Source organism: Geospiza fortis, unplaced genomic scaffold (assembly GCF_000277835.1).
Source record: "Geospiza fortis unplaced genomic scaffold, GeoFor_1.0 scaffold194, whole genome shotgun sequence".
NCBI lineage: Eukaryota > Metazoa > Chordata > Aves > Passeriformes > Thraupidae > Geospiza > Geospiza fortis.
The window spans coordinates 5567024-5583872 of record NW_005054322.1 but is presented as its reverse complement, the minus strand read 5'-3'; the positions used below and the strand labels follow the sequence as shown (position 1 = coordinate 5583872).

Sequence of the window (16849 nt, the reverse complement as noted above, 5' to 3'; positions counted from 1 at the left end):
ATTCCTGCCTATTTGGTGACAAGCCAATCTTAACCCTTACTGTAGCCTTTTGAAGCCAGCAAATAAATAAAGGTTTTCATTTCTGGATGTTTGAATTGCAGCAAAAAGGAAACATCTGTTGGGAAGGAGGAAACTGCTCTGCTTTCGTTTCAGTTTAGGAGCTGATGACATACTTGGCCCCTGGATTAGCAATTAAAGAGAGTCAACTGGAATGCTAATTCACATTAAAAAGGGAGCTCAGTTTCTGCCTATGCCTACTTCAGTAGTTTTTTAAAATCAAGTTTTCCACTTAGTGCTTTTTCTTCCTCAAGGGAGGCATACTCAATCCAATGCAGGCCACAACTCTTGAGAACCAGCAAAGCTGTTGAAAGCCCACACTGTCAAAAGCCTTCCTCTGACCTACCCCCTGCAGGAAGAGGGCACAGGTTTGCTGTGACTCATGGCACCAGGATTTGCCAAGCTCCCAAGCAGGGCTGGTGCCTGACTCAGCCAGCATAGAGCTCACTCCCCCCCTCTGAGTCAGGACTCAGAAATTGCCAAGTAGGGGTTGCTCCCACAGTGCCAAAGATCTGGGGAGTGTTTTTGCACCCGCTCAGATTTGTTGGCCATGAAGCACAAAATCAATGAGGAATGTGTGGGTGAAATCTTACTGTCTGGATCAGCAAAGCCCTCATCTACCCCACTTCTATGTGGTTACACCAGAGGGAAGCAAGACCAATTGTTTGAAATCTTAGTTAAATGCCCTCTTATCAAGGAAAAAAATGCTGGGTTGCATTTTCCCAGAGATGACCAAGAACCTTCTTATTTTATTTTTTTAAAACCAAAATGAATCAATCATTTTATCCATTTACATCTGAACTGATATTTCTCATGACGTGCTGAAAAACACAGGAGAGCATCTCAATACCCTCCTTACAGAATATCTTTCAGAGCAATAATGTAATGAGCAAGAGCCATCTAGCAGCCTATTTAATACAAATTTCTGCCAGCCAATTTCCCCTGTACCATATTATCAAAGGCACGGCGTAATTGCTGTATAATAACTGGAGCATGTCCAGAAACGTTTTAAAAGCTTGGAATGATCTTGTTTAGGTCGAAAGCTGCACATTTTAGAAAGGCCCCTTCTTCCCAGGACTGCTTCAGACCAAACTGACAGGAACTAAGCACCTACCTCCTGCCTCTCAACATCCATGTTCCAGACGACGATTCCCCCATCTGCACCACAGGAGATGAGCTGCCGAGTGTGGTGAGCATAGGAGAGAGACTGAATTTTATCACTGAGAAAGAAACAAGACAGTTAGCAATCAACCACCTATGGCTACTACACAAGTGAGCACAGAGTATCAATAAAGCAGTACAAATCATTTGTTTGCCCATATGTTTCCCTCCACCACTCATTGCACATGGCATCCATCAGATGCAAATCAGTCTTTGCTGTCAGACTGGGACCAGAATGAGAGTGTTGCTCATCTGGGCAGCATCAACAAAAGCAAAGACCTGTTCTGATAACTGTTTTTTCTATTCCTGGGATAGGAGGTCCCAGCTGCACTGGGAAACCTCAACAAGGTTGCAGCTTCTGAAGGCACATCTGGATGCATAAACGCAGCCCCGGTAAGATACCTTCTTGGCAGACTGTCAGTAACAACTTTGTTTTGTAAATCTCTGCAACATCTAGAAATGAATCACTGAAAAACTACTGAAGATTTTCTTTTGACACTAACAAGCATAAGGAGTTTGAAATATAATGTAGAAATGACACTAAATTGTTCCTAAACCTTCTCACAGTAAGGTGGAAAATTTAGGTGCTTCTGTTTCTTCTTTTAATGAGAAAACAACATGGGAGGAACAATTCAGCTTAAACTCCCAAAGATGGGCTCAGTCCTTCATAAAAGAAAGAAATTCAGGCCTCATTTCAGGCTGTTTATGACCTGGGAAACCAAGACTGTACAACACTATTATGGAAAAAAACAAGGTTGTGAAGACAGAGGAACCAAACATACTGTGACTGGAAATCATCCACAGTTTTGGTTTTGGAAATCATCCAAGATTTGGTTTCCTTTGCTCCCACCACTGGTCTTGTCTGCCAAAAGGACTTGCATGCTAACACATTTATTTGTGCCTATAGCTGAACCTGAAGAGGGGAATGCATTCATGGGAGAGCTTGGGACAACAGGGCCACCCTTCACAGTGCCTGCCTGCAGACACCAGAGGCACCATCAGGATGTGTAGGATGATGTGTTGTACAGCTCCAGCTGACAGCCATCTCACAGATTAAGGTCCAGAGGCTAATTTCATATTAGAACTAATTTCCACAGCAATAAATCAAGCGGTGATGCATTAGCAAGCACCACTGGTAGAGTATGAGGTTGATCGGGTAATTTCAGTTAGAGCTCTGCAGTGCTCTGAAATCCCAGAGGCATCCCAATCACTCAGCAGAGTGCAGCATCACTCAAAAGAAATGCATGAATATGTAAGAAACTGTTAGCTCTAAACCACCACAGAATTTTGTCTTTCCAGACCTCAGCCTGGCATGCAAGTCCCACATATATGCAGTCCCAATACTCTAAAACCAACTTGTTGCATTGCCAGAGTTAAAAGGTGAGGAGTCATTGTCACTAGAGCCATTCTGATGTACAATCAATGCCCAGCACGGGCTTACCCTTCTTCAAAGACATCAATGGCTGTGCAAATGTACTTGCAAAGATGATGCCTCTTTGCACTGAGGAGATGTGAAGGCAGCTATGATTAAAGGTAAAAGCACATCACTTCAAATTCAGCCTGTAGGTGAAAGAGCACGGAGGAAAAAGGGATTAATTGTCCAAGCCCGATGCTCCCTCTAGGGGTAGGAAAAATCTTGACACCTAAAACCCAAGAATTTCCCTGCAGCTGTTCTCATTTGAGGAGCCTCCTCTTTCCAACAAAGGCACAGGCTCTGGCATAACACTTTCAGGACTACAGATGTTGTGCTTTCCTTCACCACCCTCTGCAGACTCTTAAAACAGCCTGTGGGCCCAACACTGGAAAACTTACTATAAGCAAATTATTCCTGTTGTATATGGACCCCAGGGAGTCACACATACAAGCTTGAGGCTTGTGAAGACTGTAACCTTTGGGCTGTTTGTTTCCAGATGTGGCTTCTACATTTAGCTTTTCCCCTATAAAAGCAGGAGGAAGGGCTTTGAACATACTTATGTCCTTGCAGCTCGATGGCTGTTCCTTTTCTTCCTCCAATATCCCACATTATAATGGAATGATCAGAGCTGCCTGAGAATAAAACTCGCTGTATTGGGTCCCAGCAGAGAGCAGTGACACCACCTGCAACAGGAACACACACATCAGTCATTTTATTACAGGAAGTGGAAGACTGGAAGGTAGCTAAATGTAAAGATACAACAAAAAATATGGAGTGATTAAAATGCATATCTCTTTGGCAAAGACTATGCAATCATGTGCCTTCCAGTGGAAAAATAACAGTCTAGAAAAACTACTGAAACCCCATCCTGCTCTTCTGTGGGCACAGGGCTTCACTGCTGTTTGCATAGGTGAATCCATTGAGCAGTAAAGTGTGGAAGAAGAATGGTCACAGTGGGAGCTACACAACTTTCCATCTCTTTAATTTCCAGAAGATTAAAAAAGAAGCAAGTATGGAATGCTATGGGCATCTTCTCAGTCCCCTAGCACAAGGACTGAACTACATTGTGCTATTTGAGCTATTAGCACTTAGGAGGGATATGAAGAAAAAATGCTGAGGAATGACAGCATTTCTTCTGTTAGATGGTAGGATCATATCTAGGGTTGCTCTTTTCAAAGGGTGATGGGGCACAAGTCCCAGCAGTGAAACAAGCATTTATTGCCTCCAACTGTGCCTATTCCACTTAGGATGAAGTGTCTGTCAATACAGATCTTTTCTTTAGCAGCATCTTTTCTCCCTCCCAGAACTACCACAACTTGTTCAAGTCTCAATCTGCTTTAATTAGCAGCTACTGATTGTGGCAGTTTCTGCCATAGACGTGTTCTGCTCAGAGCTCTGATCACTCTTGTTTTTACCAATATAACTTCCCTGAACTGCTGGAACAGTTTCAGAGCTATGTCCCTTCTGCACTAAGCACTGACAGAAGCCATCCTAGTTTATCACAGGACAATCAAACCATTATGATGCTGAGCACAGATGAAGACCCTCCTGAGCACCTTTCTGGGTCTCCTCCTGAGGCCTTACCTGTGTGTCCTTTAAATGTGGTGACAAGGCTGCAGGACTCTTGCTCTAGTTTGAGGATGGTCACTTGCCCAGAATGGTCCCCAACAAACACATGCCGGGTTTCCACATCAAATCTGAAGGAGATGCTGAGGAAAACATATTATTTACACGAGCTCTGCATTCCTTTCATGACTTGCTAATTCTTTTGACATGAGTGTACTGCAATCTTGTGAATAGTGCTCCAGTCTCAAGAAGGTATTCAGAGTGTACTTTCAGGCACCTGTTCATCTTAATAATACTCATACCTGTTCATACTAATAGTGCAGTATCCCTGGGTGAGAAAAAATGAGACTATCTAGGACACAATTCATGGTTTTGTTATGAAACACCACTGAAGTAGCCCTTCACCATGAACATAAGAGTGTATCCTCAGGCTTTTTAACTTAAGTGCTACAGTTGGATGGTATCCAGCCTCTCCCTAACCAAAATTATACAAAATACAAAGGAGTACTGATTTTAAGCACACTGGACACTGCAGAACAAAAAATCCCAAACCTGTTCCTGATTATGCCAAATATTTCTGCAGTATTTGCCAGTGATTCTCCCTTCCACTGCTTCCATTGCCCTCCACTATCATAATCAGATGACCCAAATAAATTGTCCTCCAAAAGTTTTAATCAGTCAAAATTGGCTGCTCTCTAGTGAGATTTAGGGAATACAGAGAAAATTCTTGCATCTTGCTTTCAAAAATATTTATCAATAAATTAGAAAAAAAGTTCAGTCTTTCTGCCATTTAGATTGGCTGAATTACCAGATAATATAAAGCAAGTCTATATCAAAACAATAATTTTCAGCCAGTATCACTTCTCATGAACTAGCAAAACATGCATCATCTATACCACATACACTCTGGGGCATTAAAAAGTCTGTTTATGCTAACCTCTGTTTTCAGCCTAAGAGCTCATACTTTTCCATTTCCCTTCTCATTTGCAATAAAGCTGAATTAATATTTCTTTTATTGTCAAGCAGCTGGGGCAGCTCTACATGAATAAGCCACCTGAGTGCCATTTCTGGAGTAATTTACTCTTTAGTTAACCCAAATTCCCAATAGTGAGCAGCTCCAGAGTGAAGGACAAGTGCTCATTATTTTATATTAAAGTAATTTAATTTTTACCATGCATAAACACAGGCACTCTGACCTGATCACCAACCTACTTTTGCTACCATTAATTCTCTGAAGAAAGCATGCACTGCATGTTTAAATGAAGGCCCTATCCATATTTACTACAATAGCAGACCACAATAGGTTGCAGATCGCCCATTGTGGTGCTCAAAAATGCTTAGACCTAAATATGCCACAACGCATTAAGGAGACAAAGCAAGAAGAACTGACAGTTTTTTAAATTGGATTTAAATAACAGTTCCTCTCACAAAGCACTGAATCCATACAGGGCACAAAATTTGGAGGGCAGCTAGACAAATAAACTAAAAGGGCTGTTTGGGTGCCCAGGAGCAGAAACAGAACGGAGGGCTGAGCAAAGGATACTGCAGGCCACAGGCACCCGCGCTGGTGCGGTACCCGCCCAGCCGCTGGCCGCTCTCCGAGCAGTGCCACGTGAAGTGCTTGTCTTGTCCCGTGCTCAACACCCACTCCATCTCCAGGACAAACAGAATCATGATGACCCTGCTTTGATGAGCTGAAAGTTAAGCAGACAGACATACAATCACATTGCAGAGAAGAATATGGGGGCAGACAACCATTGCAAACACCAACTGCACCCAACTCCTCCACTCACACTTCCCTGCAGAAGCAGCTGGTGTTTAATAATCCTGTTGACATCAGCTTCTATGGAAGCTTGTAAGGTCCCTGCTCTGCATGTTCAGCGTTTGCATGAGAAAGAGTGGAAGCAAGACTTAATGCCTTCCATGCCTATTGCAGTCATTTATCTTCTACATCAGCACAAGTCTTCCCTCCATGATTGTATCATCACTAAGAAAGCTGCCACTGTGGAATCGACTTGGGGTTCCATTTAAACCCCTTTTGAGCTAGTTTTTTGACAGCAGTGAAAATGCCTACACTGCTGCTCCTCTTGCTGTGAAGTTTTGGTGGATCCAGGCTGTGGTACCCCAACAGAACAATGAGTTACAGCACAGACACAATGCTGCACCAAAGGGAAGCTTCAGCATTAAAAGGTTACAGGAATTAAATTTAAATAAAAGAAAATATCACAGCTGTGGTAGATGCATAAAACAGCTGAAGAAATAAGTTTCTACTGCTACCAAAATAAAGTCATGAAAAGGTTTTCATTAAAACAAGGGAACACATGCTTGTTTTTTGTATGAATGACCAGTGGGCTTGGTCATGAAGTGCTGATTGAGCTGATATTCTAATAAAACAAGTGGCTGGAAAGACATACAGAACTATTCCCAGCTGCAACTTAATGGTGAATGCCATACTCCTCAATCTACAGCCCTACTGCCTTATTACTGTTCTAAGACACAGCAACATATGTCACACAAAACAGACTGCTTGTATTTGTTTATGCAAAAGCTGACACAAAAAAAAGATTGAATATGTTTAGAAGCTTAAAAACCAGCCCCAAACCTCCATCTGAAATGCAGAGAATCTCCTCAACAGTACAGGAAGACTGCTGTCTGCCGTATACAAACATGCAGCATATATGAGAGCTGTGTTCAAACCCCACAAGGGAGAACTACCTGTAGGATAGAAGAGGAGGCTCCCAAGAGCTACCAGCTCTGATCCACACTTTTTCAGACTGAGATTCCCTGAGCAGAAAAGTCAATAGATGTATTGACACAACTTGCCATAATGGTGACTGGCAGCTAAACCAAAGTGTCAGGTGTGAACTGTGCCGTTTCACCCTTGCCCATTAGAAGACCTCAGATTTTGGCTGTCATTTCCACACACTTTTACATTCCAGATAAAAGGATGGGGACCATCCAGGAGTCACTTGAATGATTTCAAATAGATCCCATCTCCTCCCTACCCTTGCTTTCTCTGGGAAGAAATTCAGTGGCCCCTGGGGGGCTCATATTTACATTTACCCATCTGTTTCTCTCTCTGGGAATACCTGCACCAGCCACTGGAGAGAACTTGGAGAGGGACATGACTGCTGCCACAGGCACCTCAGGGGCTCACAAAAGTTCCAGGAGCTTGTGTGAACCATCAATGCCACAGACACCCAGGCATTTCCACAGGATGTGCAAAGCTGGCTGAGATCAGACTGCTCAAGGCCTGTTCAGGAATGTTTTATCAGCATGTGGCAAATGCTACTGCTAAGTGACAGCTTCTTATGGTTTAAATTGGCTGTGAGCATAGCTGGCACCACCCAACTCTCCTAAATCTCCTTCTATCTCCTAAAAGTTCTAAAAGACGGGGCCTGTAATTTTTGATAGAAGTAGTGTCTGTGGATGCTGAGGCAGCTCTTTCTGGCAAGAAAGGAGTGGACAATAAAAAATGGTACTTGCCAAGAGGTGGATGGGGTGTACATGACAGCTTTGCTTATCTTCCCTCCCTGAAAAGAGCTTTCAATTTAGCACTCTCTTGTCCACCAGCACATATTAGCTGGTGCAACCAGACATGTGCTGATGGCAGATATATGACATGTGCCAATGGCAGATATATCTGAAACAAGTGAAAGTGCACAGTGTAGATCATCTAAGCAAAGGAGCAAAGAGAAGACAAATGCAAATAGAAAGTAATTTGTCGTTAAGAAGGAATTTGACTCATATAAGACTTAAAGAAGCAAAATATCAGAAGATTGGAAACTGATAGAAGAGCAAGGAAGGGGGTCTAGGCCCTAGGATTCATACAGGTTCAGCGTCTTGAAGCAGCAAACAAAAAGCTGGCCCTTCACATATTGAAGATTTGATCACCATTTTTATGCAGAAAAAATGTGGACCAAACAATTCCAAAACTGCTCAAACAGCAGGATGGAGATGGGGGATGGAGTGGGAATGTGGTCACAGCACAGGAAAACTCTCAACAGGCACCAGGCAAGAGCAGATCTGTGTAAGCCAGAATGATAAGAGAGCCATTTTTGAGGAAAAATCATGCTGTACAGAAGGGAGAGAAGCAGCAGAGAGGAGAAGGGCACAGGTCCATGTGCAGCTGAAAGGCAGAGGGAGCAGGGTGGCTGCTCTCCTCTAGGAGAGTGCAGCAGCAAGCACTATGCAAAGAGCAGGTTGGAAAAGAGAGGATGGAAAGGCTGTGCCCAGAGAAAAGAAGCTGCAGCCAGGAGGTGCACAGCAAGATGTCAGCAAAGGAAATGGAGGGTCAGTGCTGTGCATAAAGGCAAAAATCTGAGAAGTATGGCCAGTGCACAGCCACGCAGGTTGGGCAAGAAGCTGTTCTGAGGGGTTACAACAGTAAAAAGTATGAGCAAACACCAAAACAGAGGTGGAAATTGCCAGGAAGAAAAAAAAGCTTAGCATGAGCAAGAAAAGCACAAGTGAAGAGGTTGTGTTTATGGGAAAGCAGAAATAAGGGCATGACATGAGCTAGCCTGAAAGCAGAGGGCCAGAGGGACACCCTTGAAACAGGCAGGCTGCACAAAGCATGGGGCAGAAGCAGGCCTGCAAATCTGGCTAGGCAGAAAAATGTGTGTCAAATAAATAAATAAATAAAAAATAAATAAAAAAAACCCACTGAACCAGGAGCTGTTATCTCGTCCAGAGGGAGCATGGCAAAATGGTCCAGCCGCAAGAAGCAGGGTAAAGAAGGCCATAAAGAATTAGAAGCCCCAATAGCCATATGGACCAGCCTGTGAGGGGCTGGAGGGGGCTGGAATCCAAGGCTGCTGAGGGGAGGGAAATGTTTCTTGGACAAATGTGGGAGGAGCTGTCCAGGGAGAGAGCAGAGGTTGTCTACACCCTCAGCTGGTGCTGTGACTGAAGAATGGGGATGATGATATGGGAGACAGACACACAATGAAAAAATTTTTTCCCAGGGCATCCCAAATGGCACTGATCAAATGCTTGCACTACTCCTCCTTATGCAAGGGAATGAGTCAGTGCCTGCAGGAGGCCAGTGCCACAAGACCCACCCTGGAGTCCTGACTAATCCTGTGTCACATCCCCCATCTCTTCATTCAGATCCCTCTAAAGAAATAAGATTTCACAACTCCAGACACAGTGTTGCAGCAAAACCTCCACAGTGCATGTCCAGCCACGTACATTGCCAAGGCCAGGCTCCATAAGCCACCAGACCTGGCTGCACACCCCTACCAGGACCATGTGCTGTTGTTCTCTGTCACCAGAAGATCATCTGGCCAACATATTAATGGCCTTTCAAGCCACAATAAATGTTCTTTAATCACTACAGTAGCCTCAGCTATTGGTAATAATGCCTCATTGTGGGAGATGATAACAGCCCACCAGTCACTGCACAAGGGCACTGCTGATCATTTACAAGGCTAGCAAACACAAAACCAGCCACCATGATTCAGCCAAAGCTACTTACTATCACTATTTAGCCACTTTGTAGGCTAAATAAAAGTACTTACTCCCCCTGAAATATTTTTGAAGAACATAAAGGTCTTACTTGAAAACTTTAAGCAAAACTTTTTCAAAGTAAGACTTCTAGCAAATGAACCACTAGAAGGCCACCATACCCAACAAAATCACCTGTTCCTTTTTAATTTTTCCTTGCCCAGGGTTTTACCAAGATGCTTATGCCAATCCCAAAACTCAGTATGGCCATGTGAGAAAGGTGCACTGCGCAGATAGGATTGTGGAGGGAGTCCTACTGGACCATGTGAGGAAGGTGCATCTCTGTTGGATCTTGATATATCTACCCAAAGGACTACAATGCTCTTCCCTGCATATTCTCCCAGACATAGCTCTTTCCTCCTTGCTATGTGCCAGCTGGACTTTGGACCCAGTGAGGCCACTGGTAAGCCCAGATGCATTGTTCTGGTTGGAGGCAAATGTAGCAAGAGGAGCATGGAAGTGCCTAACACTGTGTGGAGCAATGGAACTACAGGAGCCTGTGACTGACAGCAGCTCACAGAGCATCTCACTTTCGCAATGTTTCCCCAGAACTCCAGATCTCCAGCATGGGCCCACAGACCACACAGATGGGGCACTACACTCCTTCACCAGCACCTGGTGTGAGAGTGGAGAATCCAGGAGCATGTCTTTATGGAGGCACTGTGCTGTGGAGCAGCACGCAGTCCCAGGTCATTGGTGCCCTGAAAACAGTGGGGAATCTCTTTGGGTTTTTTCTTTTCTTTTTCCAGCCTTGCACTGTCAGAAAACTGTTCACTGCAATTGTGCAGGTGTGTGCAGTGAGACACTGGCACAAGATGTCCAGAGAAGCTGTGGATTCCCCATTTCTGGAAGTGTCCAAAGCCAGACTGGATGGGGATTTGAGAACCTGGTGGTGGAAGGTGTCCCTGCCCATGGCAGGGGGGTCGGAACTTACTGATCTTTATGGCCCCTTTCAACCCAGACCATTCTATGATCCTATGAAAAACCTTCCCAGACAGGCTAGGAAGAAGGTTAGGAGTGTGGTCAGCTGCACCACCTCTCCACTGATGTTAGTGGACATTCACTGGAATCCTTTGCTGTCCAATATTTGGGGAATCTGAGCTCTTGGGTTTCCCCCCAGGACAACCCATGGAGGTTCTCCACGACATCTTCCTATTGAAAGGCCTCCTCTAAAGTTTTGCAACACATCTGGCATATTGCAGAAAGCCACAAAGAACAGCTTCCATTTCCCTTCTTTTTTCTTTTTTAATTTTATGAGCATTTTTGCCCAGACCTTCAGTGGGCTGTCACAACCAACAGGCTTTTCTGAAATACTGACAAGAAATGCATTCCCCTCTTGCAAAATTTTTAGCATTTTCCCTGAAGAACTCATCAATAAAGTTGTTCTCATGCCTATGTTGTTTTACATATACAGAAGAAAATACCTCAGCTGACTCTCTTTAGTGCCACAACATTTCAATTTGAAACTTAGCTGCATTAAACTTTGGTGACTGCAGAGCAATCACAAATTTGGATATTAACACCTGTACACTCAGACTGCAGCAATTGTATTTAAGATTCACATATAAATATTTTATCATCATTGGATATTTTTCTTCAGTTTTTACAAGGTAAAAAAAATGCAGGCATTCTAGCTTAATTTTACAACACATCAGACATTCATGAAACACTCACATGTTAGGCATGCTCTGCAAAAATCAAGATTCTATTCATACCGTAAAATTCAAATGTTACAAAGTGATCCCCAGAGCCTCCATTTAGAGATTTAAATTACCCTTTCAAGGTATAAAACTCAAAATATATGAGGAAGAACATATTTTAAAATCTATGTGAGAAATGTCAAGCTAACATGTCAGAGGCTCCTACACAGAAACGTAATGCTTAGTATATATGATACCATATAAAAACATACCACCTCTTAGTCTAACAGCAAAAAAAAAATATAAGAATAAATTGTCATATGTATTTGTTACTTTTATAAAAATACCTGTCAAAAACAGTGTCCATTAGAGGTTGGAATAGGATGAATAGCTAGGTTTCTGAAACATCACATTACTGAACACCAGATTCCAATTAGAAAAGGTATGGACTGGCATTTCTTGACCTTTTACTAGGAGAAGTATTCAGTGGTAATTATTGTGGTTATTGGAAATGATAGCTACTGAAATATAACCAGACTGATAGCTACTGAAATATAACACCAAAAGCTTCAGCCTTAAAACATGGGTTACCCTAAGTTGTGTCAGTAGATACACTGGATTACTGAAGATTGAAAATTAAAACTCCTATTCCCCAAATGTGGACAGTTTGCTGTCTACTGTGATATTCCAAAGGAACATTTAAAAGAAAAAACAGAACATGAAACAGCTCTTTTAAAATTCTTGTAATCTCAGAACAAAGCACAGTATAAATCTATTGATAAAACCAGCACTTACATAAGTTTAAAAAAATCTATCATTGTAAGGGAAACTTTTCCATTCATACTCCTTAAGAAAACATTAACAAAAATTCATGACAATACAAACCAATTAACACGGGTCATGGTTCTTACCCTGGTAACTTTTCACTAGTGTCATCTTGTTGTAATCCTCTGATAAAATGAACTCCTGAGGGAGGGAAAGAAAAAAAAAACAAAAGAAACAGGACTTAGAGATGTGAAGTGTTTGAGACTGTTTACATTTCAATACTTTACCTACATAAGCTCTCCCTTCTTCACAACCCCAGCCCTATCTATACTTTTAATAATTTTGAGTACCTAAAACCCTGAATTATTTCACTTTTTAAAGCTGCCTGAGGCAGTATTATGAGTGCTTCTGAATGGAATGGATAAAAGGGGAACCATTTAAAAAAGAAGTCAAAAAAGCTGATAGAAATGACTGGCTGTGAGCTGAGGTGCCACAAAATAAGGAACCTGAGACCTGGTGAACACCTGCTGCTCAGGACTGCCTGGGCAGAAACCTGCCCACGTGCACAGCTATGTATGCCCACATGTACATTTGTATCCATGTGTGTGCATACACTAAATACACTCCAACCTGAGCACTCAGGAATTACAATATAAATATCTAAGAGACCCTCCAAGTTTCTCAGTCTGGACTAGGTACCAAAAATACACGATAGGAATGGAATGCACTTCAGGTTTCTGTTAAAAAGCCTCTCAGTGCTTCAGACAAACAGAAACCCAAACTTCTCTGTGTCCAGGCAGGAGCACACCTATAGGGACAGGCTCTGTTGTCTTGGTGCTGCTGTTCAATTTCCAATATAGCTTTTGCATGGGGAAATGTTGAGCATGGCAGCTAAGAGTCTGCATGGCAGCGTCAGCTCCTGGAAAAGTCCCAGGTGGTTAAGCTCACAGACCACCCGGGTGTTCCTGTAGGTTGTTTTGAAGAGGTGAGTTACTCAAATGACCACTACCAAACTCCTGCAACATCTCGCTGGGAAAAACACTCAAGCAAAAGGTAGGCTTTGTGGCAGCACCACATGAAGTAGCTTTCAGGGAGCTGTCAGGTATCTGTGTACATACATCACATATTTAGAGAAACACAAAGTAAAAAAATGAAGGAGTGTAAAACCACATAATTTTAATAATTTATAGCAAACTACACAGAAACTGCTAATCTGCCTAGAGGACAGAAGAAGTAAAACCTAACTCATTTAACCTGAAATAGGATGGAAAACTAAAATAAACATTACAAGCACAAGATAAGCGAATTTGATAAACATACAGTTGTGAAACGTTCTTGTGCACATGCCAAAAGCACTACAGAAAACTGGACTTCAGAAGCCTACACACTATCTTTAAGGCAAACCAAATGTTTAATGCAAAAGATCAAAAGACATTCTAACCCCCAACAAGCCAGTATTTTCCCCCAGTTTCCAAAGTACAATTTAAAAACAAGTCACTCTGCATTTTCTGTTAGGTCACTGCAGGTAATCTGCCTGGCCTTCAGCACCAGAATTATTCAAACACATCACATCTGCTTGGCACCATGGTAGAGAGGTTACAGTACTCATCTGTGGAAAATCTACAGATCCCAGCTTCCGAAAAAACAGCTGTGAGTGATTTGAGGCAGCTATGTATCTTGCTCTCTCTTTGTTTCTGTTCATAAATTTGTTACAAATACATTCTCTTAAATTGCTCTCTATCTTCCTTTCCTTAATCTGCTCCAGCTCCCAGTAGGTTTCTCTGGTAGCTGAGGACTACAATGGGGAGTGTTACTTAAACAGCAGTAACAAATAAATTAAGTCAGCTGGATTTCTATACCAGGGTCACCTGAGCTCTACAAACTCCAGAAAGTTTAAAATCTGCTATATCTTTCCAGCAACTAACAGGGGAACTTGTTTTCCTTAACCACGGCCTGAGGAATACTGTATCACCACATGAAATGCCTCACTACAAAACCTATTTGAAGCAGGGCCCTGTGCTAGAATGCTAACTTTCTGCTATTTTTACCTGAAAAGAAATTGCTCTAATTGCTGCAGCACGTGATGGGAAGATACGTCTGCCTTTCCCATCAGTTCGGCTGTCCTTGTCTCTGACTGCAGTGGCACACAGATGCTGGGGACTTCAGGTGGCATGTAAAGAGTGGATTGCATTCTCACTTTTATTTGCATTTTTCTCTCAACAAATTTGAAGTTGCTATTCTGTTTTGTGATCTAAAGAGCCCCACAGTTTCATTGGAAGACTGAAGAGGCTTTTGAATATCTCCATTATAATACAATAAATCAAACATATGTGGTTTGTAAGGTGTATCCAAGTATTGATTACCACTGTATTCTTAAATATAAACCACAGCTATGTACTATCAATACACTACTCCATCCAAAATAAGGACAAATATCATATAAGATAAACACAGTTTCAGTTAACCTAAATACTGGATATATTTTTTTCCCCCAAAGACTTCTTGCATATAATTTTCTTCTTTGAAATCACATGGTAATTTGTGATGCATTTTTTAATCTTTCTGGAGGTCTCCCCACTCCCCTTTATAATCTCTTGTGTTCTTCCATTGCACTTATTGCCCTCTCCCTCTTCAGGCCAAATGCATTAGTTGTGTCACTAGGCAGGTAATTTAGCACAGGGCACCTTGCTCAAGAAATTCATGCCCTATTGCACATAAAATGTGTCATCTGCACTACAAAAACACCGACTACATCTCTTTAACATTGTACCAGCAGAAGTTGTTTTTTTTATCCTTGCCTACGTAGATGTTTTGCTCCTCTCAGAGCTGCTGACGCTCAGTTCTCATTAGACAGCTTCTGGCTCTTCTTAATGAGCTGGAAAAGCTGGGGTCACCTACACAGCTCACTCAGTGCTTGTTAACAGAACAGAGAAAGACTTCTGAGTCCTGTGCAACACCTTTTGCACAGAAGAGGTTGGGACACATCAGAGCACTCAGGATGGTAAAACCAAACACCCTCCTTGCAGGGACTAAAAACAACTTTTCTGGCAAGATCACTCTTTATCCTTCAGAGGTGGTTTCGGAGCTACTTTACTCCCTTTTTGTCATAATTAAAACATTAATGCTCAGTCTTGCCTGTTTCAGTTGAGCTTATTATTACAACAGCAACTTGGTACCATGAAAGTCTTCACAAAGCACAAAGGAGAATTCTTGAAGACTGTCAAAATCTAGCTGTCCACTGATGTACAAAGACTCACAATTATTCCTTTGTGTAGCACACCTCCTTCATACTGAAACACATACACCCACCACACACTTCTCTTGAGCAAAAGACTTCTGTAAAACCTCATCCTAGAAATAGTATCAGCATCTTGTTTAAATAATTCAGAGTCCTTGGCCATGGGGCTGGGTCACATGGTCCAGGAGCTAAGGAAGATCCATGCCTTCCCAGAGCTCCATGTATGCAGAACTCTCCTGAAGCAACTGAATCCATTTCTGAGTTAATAATCTTTATATATGAGTTATGTGTTACCCATGCACAGGCTAGTTCCTACCCTGGGGAATTTGCAGTCTGCTCTTTGATAGATGATGCCATTTTGACAACACACTACAGATCTCTTTATAGGCTTGACTTTATCCTGTTAACACAAGTGACTGACTGCACTCTCAGGTCTTCCAGAGAACAAAAAAAAAAAAAAACTGCTTCAGAAATGGAAGAGAATGAAAACTCTTAAATCTTCTGTCAGACACTACATCTATATATGTTGGGAAAAAAACCCCAAGTCTCTATAAATAATGACAGCATTTTCACTTTATTATATAATTTAATTTCATTTCTTGAGGTAAAAAATACTAAACTTGTCACAACAGCAGAGGGGAAGGTTGTACATCAGCAGGTAGAGCCTGACTCAGTCTCAGGTATTCAAAATACTGTTAATAATCTGGTCAAACTTGTAGACAGCTGCAAGATCAGATGAGGTGGAAGATGAATTTCTCTTAATAAGTACTATCTCCAAGGACAAATTCTAAAGGGATTATTCTGGTGCCCTGTTGTCCTTGTGGCTCTGCTCAAAGTATGTAACAGCTTTATACAGACTTAGGCATGGTCAGCAAAAAAAAGAGAAATGTAATTCATCTTCAGCTACCTAAAAACTAAATCCCTCATTTCAATCTCCCCAAAAATGAAGAAAGAAATTTATGCCATTTCATAATGGTTTCTAGAAAAAGTAACATGGGTGCATCCAAAGACAATTCATCTCTCTTTTACTGGCTGCAGAACCTAATGCTTAACTTTATCTAGGAAATGAGTTTTCTTATAGATGAAAGAGGTGAGAAGTCTCATCTTGGCATTGGAAATCTGTTTATTGCAAGAAGAAGACCTTTCTTCTGTTTCTTGTGCTATCTTAAGAACCTTGCAGCCATTAAAGTATGTTTTTTTCCAGTTCTGAACAAGGAATTTATGTCCAGGATAAAGTTGTTTGTCTTCCAAAAGGGATTGCAAGCAGTCCCTAAAATGTCATTTCTTCTCAAAAAAAAAAGATTTGCCAACTGTGAAAAAAAAGCAGATAACAGAAAGTTTGGGTTTTTTACATTAGGTGCCACCACTCTTCAAGCAAGATGCTAGACAATCTTTACTCGAGATAATGGTGTGCTGTGCTTGCATAAATGTTTGTGCAGCCCCCGTGCTGACAAGTGACAAAAGGTTAAAAAGAATCTCTTCTTCTCTGTAGAAGCAGAA

At 42.0% G+C, this 16849-nt stretch overlaps 1 protein-coding gene across 1 annotated transcript in view; it reads right to left on the bottom strand.

Annotated features, from left to right (window-relative positions):
• Positions 1 to 16849, bottom strand: part of WDFY2 (WD repeat and FYVE domain containing 2) — a 65781-nt gene that overhangs the window by 9454 nt on the left and 39478 nt on the right. The window contains exons 4-8 of the mRNA XM_031056786.1: positions 12258 to 12312; positions 5742 to 5892; positions 4217 to 4329; positions 3189 to 3315; positions 1172 to 1277 (exon numbers count right to left, since the gene is read on the bottom strand). Of these exons, the coding sequence (XP_030912646.1) occupies positions 1172 to 1277; positions 3189 to 3315; positions 4217 to 4329; positions 5742 to 5892; positions 12258 to 12312 (552 nt within the window). The remainder of the gene's footprint in view (positions 1 to 1171; positions 1278 to 3188; positions 3316 to 4216; positions 4330 to 5741; positions 5893 to 12257; positions 12313 to 16849) is intronic.